This window comes from Carcharodon carcharias, chromosome 6 (genome assembly GCF_017639515.1).
Source record: "Carcharodon carcharias isolate sCarCar2 chromosome 6, sCarCar2.pri, whole genome shotgun sequence".
NCBI lineage: Eukaryota > Metazoa > Chordata > Chondrichthyes > Lamniformes > Lamnidae > Carcharodon > Carcharodon carcharias.
Window position 1 is genome coordinate 137866017 of NC_054472.1, and position 16380 is coordinate 137882396.

The following is a 16380-nucleotide window of genomic DNA, read 5'->3' on the forward strand; positions in this document are numbered from 1 at the left end:
TTTTCTTCCCTAAAGGACATTAGCCAATCAACTGATGATAGTTGTCATGGTCTCCATTACTGAGGCTAGCTTTATATTTGAGATTTATTCATTGAATTTAAATTCCACCAGCACCACAGTGGTATTTGAACCCATGTCCCTGGAGCATTAGCCTGGTCCTCTGGATTACTAGTCCAGCATCATTACCACTATACTGTCTCCCCCCAGTTAAAAAAAAAATAAAAATGCTGTTCCTCAAGCTTATGTTGAACTTCATTGGAACACTGCAGGAAGCTGAGGACTAAAATGACAGGTTCGGGGTCACACTTGCAAATTGAACAGAGGTATTCTGCAAAGCGATCATCCAATCTGCATTTGGTGTCCCAGTGTAGAGCAGACTGCATTGTGAGCAGCAAATACAGTATACTAACTTGAAAGAGGTAGACATAAATTGCTGTTTCATCTGTGAGTGGCCTTGGACAGTGAGGAGGTGAGAGGACAGCTGCACTTACATCAGGAAAGAGGATGGAGTGTCAGGCGTGATTGAGAAGTGGACCAGGGTATCACAGAGGAAGCAGTACCTTCTGCATGCTGAATTGAAAGGGAAGAAGAAGAAGATGTGTTTGGTAGTGGCTTCATGCTGGAGGTGACAGAAATGGCAGAGGATGGTGGGGTAGAAGGTGAGGACAAGGTGGACCTATCATGGCTCTAGGAGGGAGGGGAAGGGGTAAGAGCAGAACTACAGGAAATGGCATGGTTGCGAGCCCTGTCAACCACGGTTGGGGGATCATGGTTGAGGAAAAAAGAAGAGCAGATACAAAAGGTTGCAACATCAGAATGGATGTGATAGAGACGTGGGTGCTGGAATGGAGTCCCCACAGGAGGTAAGGTGTAAATAATAAGATAAAGAAAGCAAGTAATAAGAGGACAAGAAAGATTGGATTAAGGAAGGGAGAAGAAACAGAAAAAGTTAAAAATATATCATTGCTTTTAAACTCCAGCTACAATTACAAGCTGAAGGAATGTGAATTTTTTTTTATTCATTATAGGAAGTGCGCAACGCTGGCTAGGCCAGCATTTATTGCCCATCCCTAATTGCCCTTGAGAAGGTGGTGGTGAGCTGCCACCTTGAACCACTTCAGTCCCTGTGGTGTAGGTAAATCCACAGCGCCGTTAGGGAGGGCGCTCCAGGGTTTTGACCCAGCGACAGTGAAGGAATGACGATATATTTCCAATTCAGGATGGCAAGTGGCTTGGAGGGGAACTTCCAGGTGGTGGTGTTCCCATGGGCAAGAATTGTGGGCAGCGGGTGACTGCGATTGGCAGGCCTGGGAGCGGCTGGGAACTGACCGCCACCCACAATCGGCCCTCGACCACGATTTAATGTTCGCTGGCCAATTAACAGCCAGCCATCATGAAAGGCTCACTGAAAGACCCTGCGCTGCTGGGGTGGGGGCAGAGGAGGGTGAGCACTGAAGTCAGCGTGGGCATGGGATCACACGAATTGAAAGCTCCCTGAAGGCAGAGAGCTGCCTCAGGGAGCTGAAGAATTTAAATTCAATAAAAACAGATTTTAAAATCCGGGAAAAACACCCACGCATCAGAATGAGTCACCTAAACATATGGATGGTGAAATTTGTGTCCAAACATTATTATCTTTTTTTAAATTAACCTTGGAAACCTCATCCTGCCCTTGGATGAGGTTTCCTTTTTTATAATACGTTCATGGGATATGGGTGTCACTGGCTAGGCTAGCATTTATTGCCCATCCCTAAGTGTCCTTTTTCAGAGGGCATTTAAGAGTCAACCACATTGCTGTGGGTCTGGAGTCAAATGTAGGCCAGACCAGGTAAAGACTCCTGATTTCCTTCCCCCAAGGACATTAGTGAACCAGATGGATTTTTACAGCAATCAGCAATGGTTTCATGGTCATCATCAGACTTTTAACTCCAGATTTTTGTTGGATTCAAATCTCATCATCTGCCATGGGATTCAGACCTGGGTCCCCAGAGGATTACCCTGAGTCTCTGGGATACTAGTCCAGTGACAATACCACTATGCCACCACCTCCCCCTTCTTGAACCACTGCAGTCCCTGTGGCGTAGGTACACCCACAGTACCATTAGGGAGTTCCAGGGTTTTCACCCAGCGACAGTGAAGGATTGACGATATATTTCCAACTCAGGATGGCGAGTGGCTTGGAGGGGAACTTCCAGGTGGTGGTGTTCCCATGGGTAAGAATTTCAGGTCGGTGGGCAGCTGTGATTGGTGGGCCCGGGAGTGGCTGGGGAATGGGCCACCACCTGTGACCAGCCCCCAACCGTGATTTCATGCTGGTTGGCCAATTAATGGCCAGCCGGCATGAAAGGCACACTGAAAGGCTCAATGCTGCTGGCTTGGGGGCAGGAGCAGGGCAAATGCTGAAGTCAGCGCGGGTACGGGGTGGCATGGAATGAAAGCTCCCTGAAGGCAGAGAGCTGCCTCAGGGAGCAGAAGAATTTAGATTCAATAGATTTTAAAATCCAGAAAAAAGCAAAGGCTGGCTGGCTGATTCGCATGCCAACTGTAACGTTGGAAAGGCAGTGAAAAATCCGAGTTAATTGTTCCGTCAATGGGCTTAATAGCCCTCTTAATTGTCAGCGGACACATTGCCGATGCTCACCCAACGTCATCATGTGCTATTTTACGCTCAAGTGTGTCATGCACATGCCCGCACGGCGAACAAAAAATTCTGGCCGTGTATCTGCTGCCCTTGTCCTTTTAGATGGTAGTGGTCGTGGGTTTGGAAGATGCTGCCTAAGGAGCGTTGGTGAGTTTCTGCAGTGCATCTTACAGAAAGTAGACACTGCTGCCACTGTTCATCGGTGGTGGAGGGAGTGAATGTTGTGGAAGGGGTGCCAATCCACTGGGCTGCTTTGTCCTGGATGATGTCAAGTTTCTTTAGTGTTGTTGGAACTGCACTCATCCAGGAAAGTGGAGGGTATTCCATCACACTGCTGACGTTTGCCTTGTAGATGGTGGACAGGCTTGGGGCAGTTAGGAGGTCAGTTACTCACCATAGGATTCCTAGCCTCTGACCTGCTCTTGTAGCCACAGTATTTTTGTGGCTAGTCCAGTTCAGTTTCTGGTCAATTGTAAACCCCAGGATGTTGAATCCACATTTTAAAAAGTTAATTTTCAGTGTCAGAGAGGTTGATGATGAATAATACTCATAATGCCATTGAAAAGGCAAATCTGTGATGTAAGTACAAGAACTTCAAACCGCTCAATACATATTAATGGGGAGCCAGACAGCAAGATGTCACTTTTGTATAGCTTATGCCGGAGCAGCGCATCTTGAACGTTAATTTCTGGACTGTCATATGTAACTGCTTCTGCACTTGCCTGAAGTTGTTATTGGATTTACACATAAGTAATGGAGAGTGCTGTTAGCCTCGCCACAATTTTAGAGTAAAGCCTGACACATTCTGAAAATGTTTTTGGCTTTCAAAATAATTGAGGGTTTTTTAACATTCTATCTCAGAAACACCTGCAGTATTTTAAAAAGTGCAACACAGTAAATAGAACAAAACAATAGGATGTTGATTAATTACGAAGAGCGAATGATGAAAGGTCAACAGCCTGAAACTTAAGGCAGAATTTTCCGTTTGACAATGTGGGGGGCGGGCCCCACCCGTCTGTGCGTAAAATGACGCGCGGTATTTCACTGGGCGGGCGCACGATAAAGTCCGATGCGCACCTACCATTAATTAACAGGCCACTTAAGGCCCTTTAGTCTTCAATTAATGCCGATTTTACGGCGCCCGTGCGATCTTCGGGTTGGTGCGCGGGCACAACGGGCAGGCGGGTAGGAGACATTTGTATTAACCTGATCCACGGGCAGGATAAGAGGGCTCAGTGGGGTCATGAATCTGCTTAGTGAAGTATTTATTGGTGAAAGTTTTTCAAACTTGCATGTGTGATCTGCAGTGCTTCAGAATGTATCCCAGCAGCTTTTTCTGGACTCTTAACCTTCAGCTCAGCACTCTGCAGTAAGGAATCTTTTCTGGGCCCACAGGTTTCTGGAACCCTTCCTTCCCTTAACCTGGGTATGGGATCTGATCTGTCCACTGGAGGCAGCTCCTCTGAGGAGGAAGGGAGGGCTAGAAGGGGGAGGAGGCCAGGAGTGCACATTCAGCCTCCAGGGGAGCCACCTTTGGGAGTACAGGCACAAGGGACGCAGGTCCAAGAGGTAGCCCAATGTGGAAGGGGCCACAGAAGATGCCACTATCCTGCTGCCAGGGTATACAGGCAGCGAAGCAGTTACCTCAATATGTCGAAGGTGCAGTGCCGAAGGAGGCACCGACTGTCAAGGGAGACAGTGAACTATATCTGTCAGATGATTGGGCCTGAGATCTCCCCTAACTGTGTGGGCGGATATCCCATGCCAGTGGCTCTGAAGGTCACAGATGCCCTCAACTTCTATGCCTCTGGCTCCTTCCAGGGCACATGGGGGTGATCTATGAGGTGTCTCCCACTCAGCTGCCCACAATTGTGTCAATCAGGTTACAGACGCTCTGTTCAGGCGTGCATTGACCTTCATCCACTACCATTGGGACCAGGCAAGCCAGACACAGTGAGCCAGAGGCTTCGCGGCCAATGCTGGCTTTCCCCGTGTCCATGGTGCAATAGGCTGCACACATGTGGCCATCAAGGTGCCAGCAGGTGAGCTCGGTGCCTTCATCACCAGGAAGGGCTTCCACTCCATGAACATGCAGATAGTGTGTGATCACAGGATGCTGATTCGACAAGCCTGTGCAAGGTACCCAGGCAGCTCCCATGACGCCTGAATCCTCAAACGCTTCCAGGTGCCGGGGCTGTTCAGCGCTCAGCCAAGGTTAACAGGACAGCAGAGTCAGCAGGCTGTCTCAGATGCCACTCCGAGCGATGGGGCAGCACCAAGATGTAGCACCCGGAAATTAAAGCATTAGGCACACCATGGGTTTTTCACTGGTGCTTTTGTGTTGGTCCGAGATTAGGTCCCTACTATTTCTTTTTGATTGTTTGCACCACTGTGCAAACTGGCTTGATGGATGGCTGTTGGGTGACAAGGGCTATCCCCTCAGAAGGTGGCTCATGACACCTCTCCGCCACCCAAGGACAGAAGCTGAGCAGCGTTACAATAGGAGCCACGTCTCCACAAGGTCTGTGGTGGAGAAAGCCATCGCTCTTCTCAAAATGCACTTCCAATGCCTGGACCATTCAGGGAGAGCACTCCAGTACCCCCCAGATCGTCTGTCGGTAAAAGCGGCTACATGCTGCGCTCTCCACAATCTTGTGCTGGAAAGGGGCAAATGCAGTGGATGATGAAGACATCGATGCAGTGTCTGCGGCTGCATGTGATGAGTCCAGCAGTGATTCCAAGGATGAGCATGCACAGGGAAATACTGAGGGAGTAGATGCTGACCCAGGCATACTGCAAGAAGGCAGGGACACCTGCAATGCTTTAATCCAATGAACCTTCAGCTAGCACAACACAGATGGATCACCAAGACAAGCCTGGGCTGCCACCTCGATACTTGACACCTAAGTGTAAAATCTGCCAGGTCACCAGCACTAACTAAGGGCCTGTACATAAAGCTGAATGTCCAAAAAATCACTCATTACACTTTTCTTAAACATACACATGCAGAAGAAATGAGGCACCCTCAGCCATGGTCACACATCTGGCATGAATCAGAAGTTATCACAAATAGAAAACAGTAGTGCAAACAATCAAAAAGAAATAGTAGGGACCTAATCTCGGACCAACACAAAAGCACCAGTGTGCCTAATGTGCCTTGTGCTTTCATTTCCGGGTGCTACATCTTGGTGCTGCCCCTTCGCTCAGAGTGGCATCTGAGACAGCCTGCTGACTCTGCTGTCCTGTTAGCCTTGATGACCTTGGCGATCATCCTCTTGCCTGTGGAGCCTGTGCTGGCCCCGCCTGGGAGGGAGCTGCCAGTTCCAGACCTGGCATCTCCCCAGTCATCACAGCCTCACTGGATAATACGGTCATTGGGAGAGGGGCGGAGGAGCTGGCGCCCTCATCCGGAGCGCCCTAAGAGGAGCCCGCAGAGACAACAGGCAGCTGCTGTGCCGACGTGAGGTTGCTGCGGACCTCTCTGCTCACCGTCGATGGATGTGCAACAAGCTGGGAAGCTTGATGCCCACACCATCTCCCACAGTGACCAGCTGAGGTCATTGCCGAAGTGAGGGCTTGCTGGTCAGATCGCATCCCCAGGAAATCCTGGCAGGTCTCCTGGAGTAGGCTGTCCACGAGAGTCACCACTCTCTCCCTGAAGTACGGTTGGCGCTCGGACATATGGCTCATTGCTTTGGTGAGCGTCCGCATGGACTCCTCCACCGCAGACACCAAGCCAAGCATAGCCTCATGTATCTCCCCCAGATGCTCCCGCACACCCAGCTGCATTTCCTGCACCTGCTGCATCGCAGACGACTCCAGAAGCACATCATCAGGCACCGACTGAGCATGTGCCTGGTCCCCTGCAGTCCTCCGACTGCTGGCGCCATGGGCACTCTCTGCCTTTGCCAGCTCCTCCAGTGAGCGTGAAGTGCTGTCACTACTGTGCCCCGGGACACTAGCCATTGTTCTAATTCCCATCAAGGTGCTAGTATCTGCGCTGGTGCCTGTCTCACAGAAATTGTATGACGCTGGTGAGATTTCAGGGCCCTCAGGTGTGAGAGGGGGCATCTGCTGCTCCTCCTCCCTCCTGTGCTCTGATGATGCTGAAAGGAAGAACAAGGACAGTGGATTAGTTAGTGTGCAGATATTGACAAAGTTCATCCCTATCCCCCCGGCTCATTATGCACTCATCCTTCAATAACCAATGATCCAGCAATGTTGCAACAATAACTAATTTAAAAACCTTCAGTGCTATGGCTGTTGGGTGGATATTGCGGACCTCACTGTTGGCCTTAAATACCTGGCAGTGGCACCCCAGTCTCACTGACACCAGTAGACCTGGGAGCATGGTGCCTCTCCACTTCAAGGGCGTCCTGCTCGAAGCAGCTTAATATGGAGAGCTGTGCCTAGCCGCCTCCAGTCCTCACATGCACAGCCACGTTATGAGCATTCTTCTCCCGAAAAATAGAGAAGAGCATTGATTAGGCCAAATTGCACATGGACTCTGCTCGCGCATGGCACACCCCAACCAGAGTGGGACATATGAGGCCTCCAGTGCCTCCTCACCATGCTGCTGCTGATCACTCAGACAGAGATGTTAGGCCTGCTCCCCACACCCCCAACAGCCCCTTGGACACATGCTGCCCACATCACATTAGGAAACACACGGTATTTCCCCCCATAGCAAGGAGGCGCAAGCACATGCAGCATAGATGGCAGCAGATGGTTTGTTGCCACGCCACCTTGAAGTTCCCCTTCCACCAGTTCATCACCCTGAAAGGGACGTGTCCTGGTGTTCTGAGTCTGCGCCAAGGTGCAGCTCCTCCAGGTTGCCTCCAAACCAGTCATGTGGGACTAAGATCAACACATGGTGTGGGGGAAAACTCATCTCCTCATGACCTACTCAGGCTGACTTCAGCATGGGCACTATCTGCTTGCCCACTCAGCAAAGGAAAAATGCCCTCAATGATTCAATGCAGTCACGACACTAAGACTTGGCGGGGGTGGGAGCCGCAGAGAATAAGGCTACCCGCCCCCAATAGCAACGTGGTACTCACCATGCCAGAGCACAACAAATCATTGAAGCGCTTGCGGCACTAGATCCAGGTGCGCCGCACCACGTTGTGGGAGTTCACCATCTCCGCCACCTCCTCCCAGGCACATTTGGTCATGTGGGGGGGCCTCCTCCTACCATCCGAGGGGACTAACATCTTTCGCTATGCTGCCACCAAGGAGGGCAGCAAGGCAGTCATCAGAAAAACAAGGGGCACATTGGCCCCCCTCTGGCCTACCCTGAAGCCTGTCCTGCTCTTCTGGCCTTCCCTCCAGCCTGGCCTGTTCACCTGAACCCCTCTGCTGTGGCCTGCAACTGGCCATTGTGAGCAGCCTACAAAAGGCTGCGAGGCCTTCTTTTAAATAGACTGCCAGGTCACCATTGGACCCAGCAGCCTGTGCATGCCTGCCACCTCCCGCACACTCCTGCTATCCATGGGAGTCGGCAAATACACTGGGCAGACCTTAATTGGCCTGCCAGCGTAAAATGGCGGGCAGCGATTGGTCTGCACCTGCCCACACCCTCTCCTGTTTCCTCCCACCCCCATCCCCGCCAAATGGAAAATCCTGTCCATTAACTGTTTCTTTTTTCAGCCTTCTGAGTATTTCCTGTTGGACTGGCTCTGTGAAATGACCCCCCTCCAGGTGCTGTCCCTGGAATTGGGGTCTTAATGGCGTCAGCTACCCATACAGAGGCAGGTAGCTAACTAGGTTAATTAATAAGGCAATCATTCCCACTCTGACAATGGACTGAAATTTTCCTGACAGCGCACCACCCCCATCCATCATCAATGTGTCAGGAGCCCAGCAATGAAGTGAAGGTGACTTTACAGTGGAAGGTCTAGATGCAACATATTTTATTAATTTGCTGGCAGTGAATCGCAATGCTCAGGTTCCCCAAAATAGAAGGCTTGTCAATGCAGCAGTTTATGGAGATTAATGTCTTCTGTAATGCACTAAATGCTGCAATGCAGCTGCTCCCCTCCTTTTTCTATGCTATAGACCTCTATGACACTATGCTGGGATGAAAATTCTACCCATGATTCCATGAAAATTTCCATGCCTGGCCTCCCGTCCCCACCCACCTCTAAAACCACCTCTGCATATTTTGTTATTATTACATTCTTGTGTACCTATTGGTCAATAATAGTGATTATTTATAACAAGTATATTAAAAATTTACTTTTTTCTCAGGCGAAAGACTCTGCCCTGGTTGTACTATGATAGCCATATTGATGGTTTACCATCAAGAACTCTTCGTCGAGAGCCATTTCCAACAGTATTTCATTTTAAGTCATTTCAAGTAAGTAAATCAGCTTTTATTTTTGTACACTGACTCATTGATGAGCGACGCTAGCATGAAAATAAAATTAAATTGCTTATGTATTTACCAGCAAACTTTATGGATTTAGTGACTCCAAAGCTTCGTTATTTGAAAAGCAAATGTCACTCACAGATTATCATGACAAAGTAAAAAGGTAGAACAATTTTAATGCTTAAACATGGCTAGTAAGGTGGTTGATTATAAGAACTGCCTTGTCAAAAGAGCTTGCCAGCACATGCCATTGGTAATTAACTCCTGAAAATGGGAGCGTGGAATCACAGTGCACAATTGAACTACAAAGATGCATTTTATTGAAGGTACCATGCCAAATTGGTGCTGTATGCTCCTTCATATGATTGCTTTATGCAGCCAGTGCCAAGTATGCTGTTCCTTGGCTCCACTCATCAATAGGGGACCCAATACTGGGTGTGGCTAGCTCGATTTAAAGACAGCTTTCATCTTTTAAAGGGAAGGTGCATTGTAATTACAAGAAATGGTAGGTGTTCTTTGTGAACTAAGTTTGTGCTGTGAAGATTGAAAAATGGCTGAGCATGCAAGAGAGCATGCAATGAGGTTTTCCAATAATGCGCGAGAGGCCTTGGTGCGTGACGCGGAGACAAGAAGTGGCATGCTACATCGGTTGGAGTAGGTGTACAGAAGGCCCGCCAGCCATCTGCTCAGGGGACAGTAGGAAGAAGTAGTTGTACTAGTCAAGGCTAGGAGCGTAACTTCAAAGACACGGATGTGATACTGGAAGAATCTTAACCAACTGACACAATTTTCAAGGTGAAGGAGAACAATCTTCACTTGGAATTTCCTACCAGCTGCACCACTATCATCATCCACAGCTAAATTTACCACATCCCTATTACTCACCTACCAACAATCTCTATCAATCTGTATTCACTCTTTCAATTTGGATAGTTTACTCATCTTCACATAATTAGCACTATTGAAAGCATCCCGCCCACAGTTTACATTGATTGCTAGCTATTTAACGATGATAGCCATATCACTCATACGTAATGAAAAGCAAAGCTCTAAGATCAAAGCTTTGCAGTCCTGCCACATCCAATCATGAAACAATAAACAGGACAAGGAAGCTCCACAAATATCCTCATCCTCAATGATGGAGAAGCCCAACACACCAGTGCAAAAACAAGACTGAAGCATTTGCAACCATCTTCAACCAGAAGTGCCAAATGGATGATCTTTTTCAGCCTCCTCCAGAGGTCCCCAGCATCATAGATGCCAATCCTCAGCCAATTCGATTCATTCCATATGATATCAAAAAATGGCTGAAGGCACAGGACACTTCAAAGGCTTTGTGCCCTGACAGCAACCTGCAATAGTACTAACCACTTGTGCTCCAGAATTAATCTTGCCCCTAGCCAAGCTGTTCTAGTATAGCTGCAACACTGTATTCTACCAACAATGTGGAAAATTGTACAGGTATGTCCTATCCACAAAAAACAGAATCCAATCTGGTCATTTACCGCCCCATCAGCTTGCTTTTAATCATTGGAAAAGTGATAGAAGGGCCAAGAATTTCTGGTTTCAGAATGATCGGAGACTGGATGTACTCTGGCGGATACACTACATGGCCTCTCAGAAGTGCCAATGCAAGGACTCCGCGGGAATTGCCTGTTGGACTCTGGGAGCAGCACTGAGAAGTAGAGAGACAAATCTGCCAGTAGACCAGTAACAAAAAGTCTGTTGAAAAACAAGGGTGTTTTCTGATTTTGGAGTCACTGAGCAAGAAAGCAGTAAGGCCCATGCTTGAGCTGGGGTGTCCACAATCATGACGTGCTTAAAGAGGGTTGGAGGGTCGCCTAGCCAGATACTAATGGAAGGACCTCAAGAAATCTCATACATCGGAAAATATCAGGAATACAGAATCAACATGAATTCCTGAGAGCTGTGGCACACCTTAGTTTGGTCACAGGAGAAGTGAAGGAACCTTCAAAATCCTGTAAAGTATAGAGGAGTTCTTGGGTGAAAATTACAGCAGAAAAAGGAGTGTTTCTTTGAGATTTCGGGCTTAACGAATAAACGCCTACAACAGAGTGCAGCTTCAACAACACTCAAGAAGCTTGACACCATCCAAGACAAAGCATCCCACTTGATCAGCACCCAATTCACCACCTTAAAAATTCATATATCCACCACCATCGTTCAGTGGCAGCAATGTTTACCCTCGAAAAGATGCACTGCAGTAACTCAACACAGCTCTTTGGACAGAAACTTCCAAACCTGCAACGTCTATAATCTAGAAGACAAGACCAGCAGACACATGGGAACACCATCATCTGCAAATTCCTCTCCAAGTCAACACCACGCTGAGTTGGAACTATGATGCTTTGCCTACATTAGCTGGACTGAAGTTCAAGAATCGTCACTGAAGTGGAAGTTAGATAATTAATCCCTGAAGCCTTTCAGCATATGTGCTTTAGTAAAACACCCTTCTCCTCCTCCTCCTCCTCTCTCCCTAGCAGCTTGTCTTCCTCTGTGCAACCTCTTTTCATTCTCCCAGTCATGTTCAATTTCCAGTGGAAAGTCTACCGGGTTGACAACGCCAGAAAGCAGTTCCTTTCATCGCAATATTTTGATTGACAAGCAAAGTACTTCAAGACCAGCCAGAACACTTTCTGATTCAAACATTAGGTATTGGAAAGCTCCAAAAACACACATAATAAGACCATAAGACCATAAGACATAGGAGCAGAAATTAGGCTATTCGGCCCATTGAGTCTGCTCCGCCATTCAATCATGGCTGATAAGTTTTTCAACCCCATTCTCCCGCCTTCTCCCCATAACCTTTGATCCCCTTACCAATCAAGAACCTATCTATCTCAGTCTTAAATACACTCAATGACCTGGCCTCCACAGCCTTCTGTGGCAATGAATTCCATAGAGTCACCACTCTCTGGCTAAAGAAGTTTCTCCTCATCTCTGTTCTAAAAGGTTTTCCCTTTCAATTAATTAATTGTACCAATAGCCAGAAATAATCCAGAAGCTAGCCTGTAAGTACTCCATAATCTCTTTAAGTAACACTAATGAGGGATCCTTAATTTTGTTTAATGTCATGTTCAGATACAAAGTCAAAGTAGAGCTGCAGTGTGGAGTTCAAAATTAGCAGCGCTGGTTTTAAATCAGCATTGCACACTGATTGATATTATCATCACCCTGCTCTGTGTGAAGCCAGTGGCCATTAGGTGCGTGTGTTGAAACACTGTTACCAAATTGATGTCCTATGCACTTCCAGTCAAAGGTGTTCTTGTGTATGTGGAACTTCATGTTCTTTTTTTTTGAGCCTTATGTGACCACACAATATCTAAAAAACAAGAGCTTATATGGCCAATTGAATCATTAATATACTTATTAGTACGTTCCATGAATTCCAAAATCATTCCAGTCAATGAATTATTTGTGAAGCATTATTCTGTAGCCAAAGATGACAAGCAATTTGCACACAGCAAGGTCCCGCAATTAAATTGATGCCCAGTTAATTAGTTTTTGGTTGTGCATTGATTGATTTTTGATTGCTAGATCCTTTTATGTAAGGGCATATCAAAATTCTCTGGTCACCTACAAGTAGTTCCATGGATTCTTCTACACCCTGAGAGGGCCTTGGTAGAACATCTCATCCAAAACAGGTACCTATGACAATGCTGTATTCCATTAGTACAGCATTCATTTTCAGAGGTTTCCCCAACTCAATACTTTGGAAGTCCTTTTGTAATATTTAGGTGGAATTAATGAAGACTTATGGGGTGATTTTAACTCAAAAGTGGCAGTTGGTGTCTCGAGGTTGTTTGCAGTCTGCTCATAGTCCTTTATTGAGGTCTGAGTAATTTACATGCAGCAGTTGTGGTGGACAGAAATTTGACCACACCGGGCTGATTTTCTGATAGTTGGGAGCCTGTAGAGGGGAGGCCATCTACCTCTCTTTTCCCTCTCTCTCTCTCCCCTCCTTTCTTCTAGCCAGAGTGTTATTCCATCAGCATAACATACCTCTGCTTAACTAAAAAACATACACTGTAGATAAGCACATTAATTGATCTAAAATACAAAATCTGCATTATTAGTATTTTCTACAATTCATTCACTCACTTTTCCAGAATCATTTCATCCAATTCAAGTCCATGGGGAGTCAGAGCCTATCCTGACAGGCAGTGGGCGCTAGGCAGGTACACCCAGGACAGGATGCCAGTCCATCACAGGGCACACAAAAACAGACAATTTACCGTAGTCAGTCCACCTAACCAGCAAGTCTTTAGACAGTGGGAGAAAACCAGAGCACCCGGAGGAAACCCACACAAACACAGGGAGAACGTGCAATCTCCACACAGACCTGAAGTCAAGATCAATCCCAGGTCCCTGGAGCTGTAAGGCAGCAGCACTACCCATTGTGCCACCCACTTTCTAAAATTATGATGATTATTTCTTAATTCAAGACAGATACGCACAATGACACAAATTTGCAGATGACACAAAGCTGGATGGGAGGGTGAGCTGTGAGGAGGATGCAGAGATGCTTCAGTGTGATTTGGACAAGCTGAGTGAGTGGACAAATGCAAGGCAGATGCAGTATTATGTGGATAAATGTGAGGTTATCCACTTTGGTAGTAAAAACAAGAAGGCATATTATTATCTGAATGGCTATAAATTGAGAGAGGGGAATGTGCAACGAGACATGGGTGTCCTCGTACACCAGTCGCTGAAGATAAGCACCCAGATGCGGCAGGCGGTAAAGAAGGCAAATGGTACGATGGACTTCTTAGCCAGAGGATTCGAGTACAGGAGCGGGAATGTCTTGCTGCAATTATACAGGGCCTTGGTGAGACCACACCTGGAATATTGTATGCAATTTTGGTCTCCTTATTTGAGCAAGGATGTTCTTGCTACAGAGGGAGTGCAGCGAAGCTTTACCAGACTTATTCCTGGGATGGAGGGACTGACATTTGAGGAGAGATTGAGTCAGTTAGGATTATATTCGCTGGAGTTCAGAAGAATGAGGGGGGACCTCATAGAAATCTATAAAATTCTAACAGGATTAGACAGGGTAGATGCAGGAAGGATGTTCCCAATGGTGGGGGAGTCCAGAACCAGGGATCACAGTCTGAGGATACGGGGTAGACCATTTAGGACTGAGATGAGGAGAAATTTCTTCGGCCAGAGAGTGGTGAGCCTGTGGCATTCGCTACCACAGAAAGTAGTTGAGGCCAAAACATTGTATGTTTTCAAGATGGAGTAAGGTAGAGCTCATGGGGCAAAAGGGATCAAAGGATATGGGGAGAAAGCGGGAGCAGGCTATTGAGCTGGATGATCAGCCATGATCATGATGAATGGCGGAGCAGTCTCGAAAGGCCAATTGGCCTACTCCTTCTGCTATTTTCTATGTTTCTATGACATCAACACTAGCAGAAACACAGTTACAAGAAGATATACAATTATTTTTATTAATTAGCAATGTCATAGTAGGTCAGTTAGCAGCATATTAATAGTCTTCCCATTCTTCTGGATGTCTATAGGACACTGCTCTATCCACTATGCTATAGACAACCTTAAAAAAGTCAACTAGATGAATCAAACATGCCCTCCCTTCACAAAATGATGCTGCCTTACTTTGATCATCTGATACTAATCCAAATGGTAAGCTCAATTGCATGGTAGATTTAAAGTTAAACAGAAGAAAGTGCTGTGAACTGCAATTGCGGTTTCTTGTTTCTGTTCCTTTACCATTTGTGTTTCACTGCTTACAGCGTATGAAACTACAGTTTGTTATTGCCAAATATGATGCACGAGGTTATTTTCTTAATTGGGAGAAAGTAACTGGAGGTACTCTACAGGTAAGCTTCCTAAAATATTTATTGCATAAGGTTTGGTTTGGGTGCTTTTTTCTGTTGATTGAAATTTTCTTCAAAAGTAAAGCCTGTTAATTTCAAATGTCAAACCTTGAAGTCTCAAAAACTGTGGATTGATTAAGAACTCAATTATATCCAATTAAGCTCTATCAACATTATTTGTCAACTTATTATAAATTGGGAAGTCTGAAGCCATTGTTTTGGTCCATGCTCCAACTGTGTTCCCAAGCTACCAACTCTATCTCTCTCCCTCGCAATAATCTGTATTTAAACCAGCCTGTTTTCATCTTTGGTGCCACATTTGAACATGCGAACATATGGACGAACATATGAGTTAGGAGCAGGAGTAGGCCGTTCAGCCCTTCGAGCCTGCTCCACCATTCAATAAGAATGGTGATTTGATTGTGGTCTCAACCCCATTTTCCTGCCTGCTACCTTTGACTCTCTTGTTAGTCAGGAATCTATCTACCTCTGCCTTAAAAATATTGAATGACCCTGCCACTATCGCTGTCTGGGGAAGAGAGTTCCAAAGATTCACAACCTTCTGAGAGAAAAAATTCCTTCTCTTTTCCAAATTAAATAGGAGACCCCTTATTTTTAAACTGTGTCCCCTAGCTCTAGTCTCTCCCACAAGGGGAAACAACCTTTCAGCATCCAACCTATAAAGTCCCCTCAGGATCTTGTATGTTTCAGTAAGATCACCTCTCAGTCTTTTAAATTCCAATGGATACAGGCCCAGTCTGCCCAACCTTTCCTTGTAAGGTAACGCCTCTGTCCCAGGTTTCAATCAAGTGAATCTTCTAATCCTGAGAGGAGCTTCTGACTTTACATTCGCAACATCACTAAGACTGCAACTTGCAATCTCTGAAGCGTCACCCAAATTCACCCTGATCTCAGCCTATCTGGTGCTGAAATGTTCATTTCATGCCTTTTTACTTCGACTATTCCGACTATTCCTCGGGCAATTAGGGATGGGCAATAAATGCTGGCCAGTGACGCCCACATCTTGTGAAAGAATAAAAACAAAATCCACTGGTCTTCCACATTCTATCCTCTGTAAGCTTAAAGTCATCCAAAACTCTGCTGCCTGTGTTTTAACTTGCACCAAATCCTGCTTGTCTATTAACCCTGTGCTTGTTAACTATTTTGACTCCCCTTCAAGTGACGGCTTGATTTTAAACTTTTCATCCTTCTTTTCAAGTTTCCTCCATGGCCTTGCCCCTCCCTATCTCTGTAATCTCTTTCAGCCCCACAAGCCTCCAAAATATTTGTGCTCCTCTAATTATGGCCTACTGAGCATCCTTGATTTAAATTGCTCCTTCATTGGTGTCCATGCCTTAGGTTGCCCAGGCCTTAAATTCTGGAATGACCTCCCTATACCTCTTCACCTCTTTACCTTGCTTTTCTTCTGTAAGACACTCCTTAAAACCTTCCTCGTTGTCCAAGCTTTTAGTCATCTGACTTGTTGAGCTAAATTATATGCTCCTCCGCAG

General features: G+C 46.4%; 1 protein-coding gene across 1 annotated transcript in view; it reads left to right on the forward strand.

Annotated features, from left to right (window-relative positions):
* Positions 1-16380, forward strand: part of tmem67 (transmembrane protein 67) — a 287301-nt gene that overhangs the window by 102234 nt on the left and 168687 nt on the right. Inside the window, exons 10-11 of the mRNA XM_041189291.1 lie at positions 8891-8999; positions 14786-14872. Coding sequence (XP_041045225.1) covers positions 8891-8999; positions 14786-14872 — 196 coding nt within the window. The remainder of the gene's footprint in view (positions 1-8890; positions 9000-14785; positions 14873-16380) is intronic.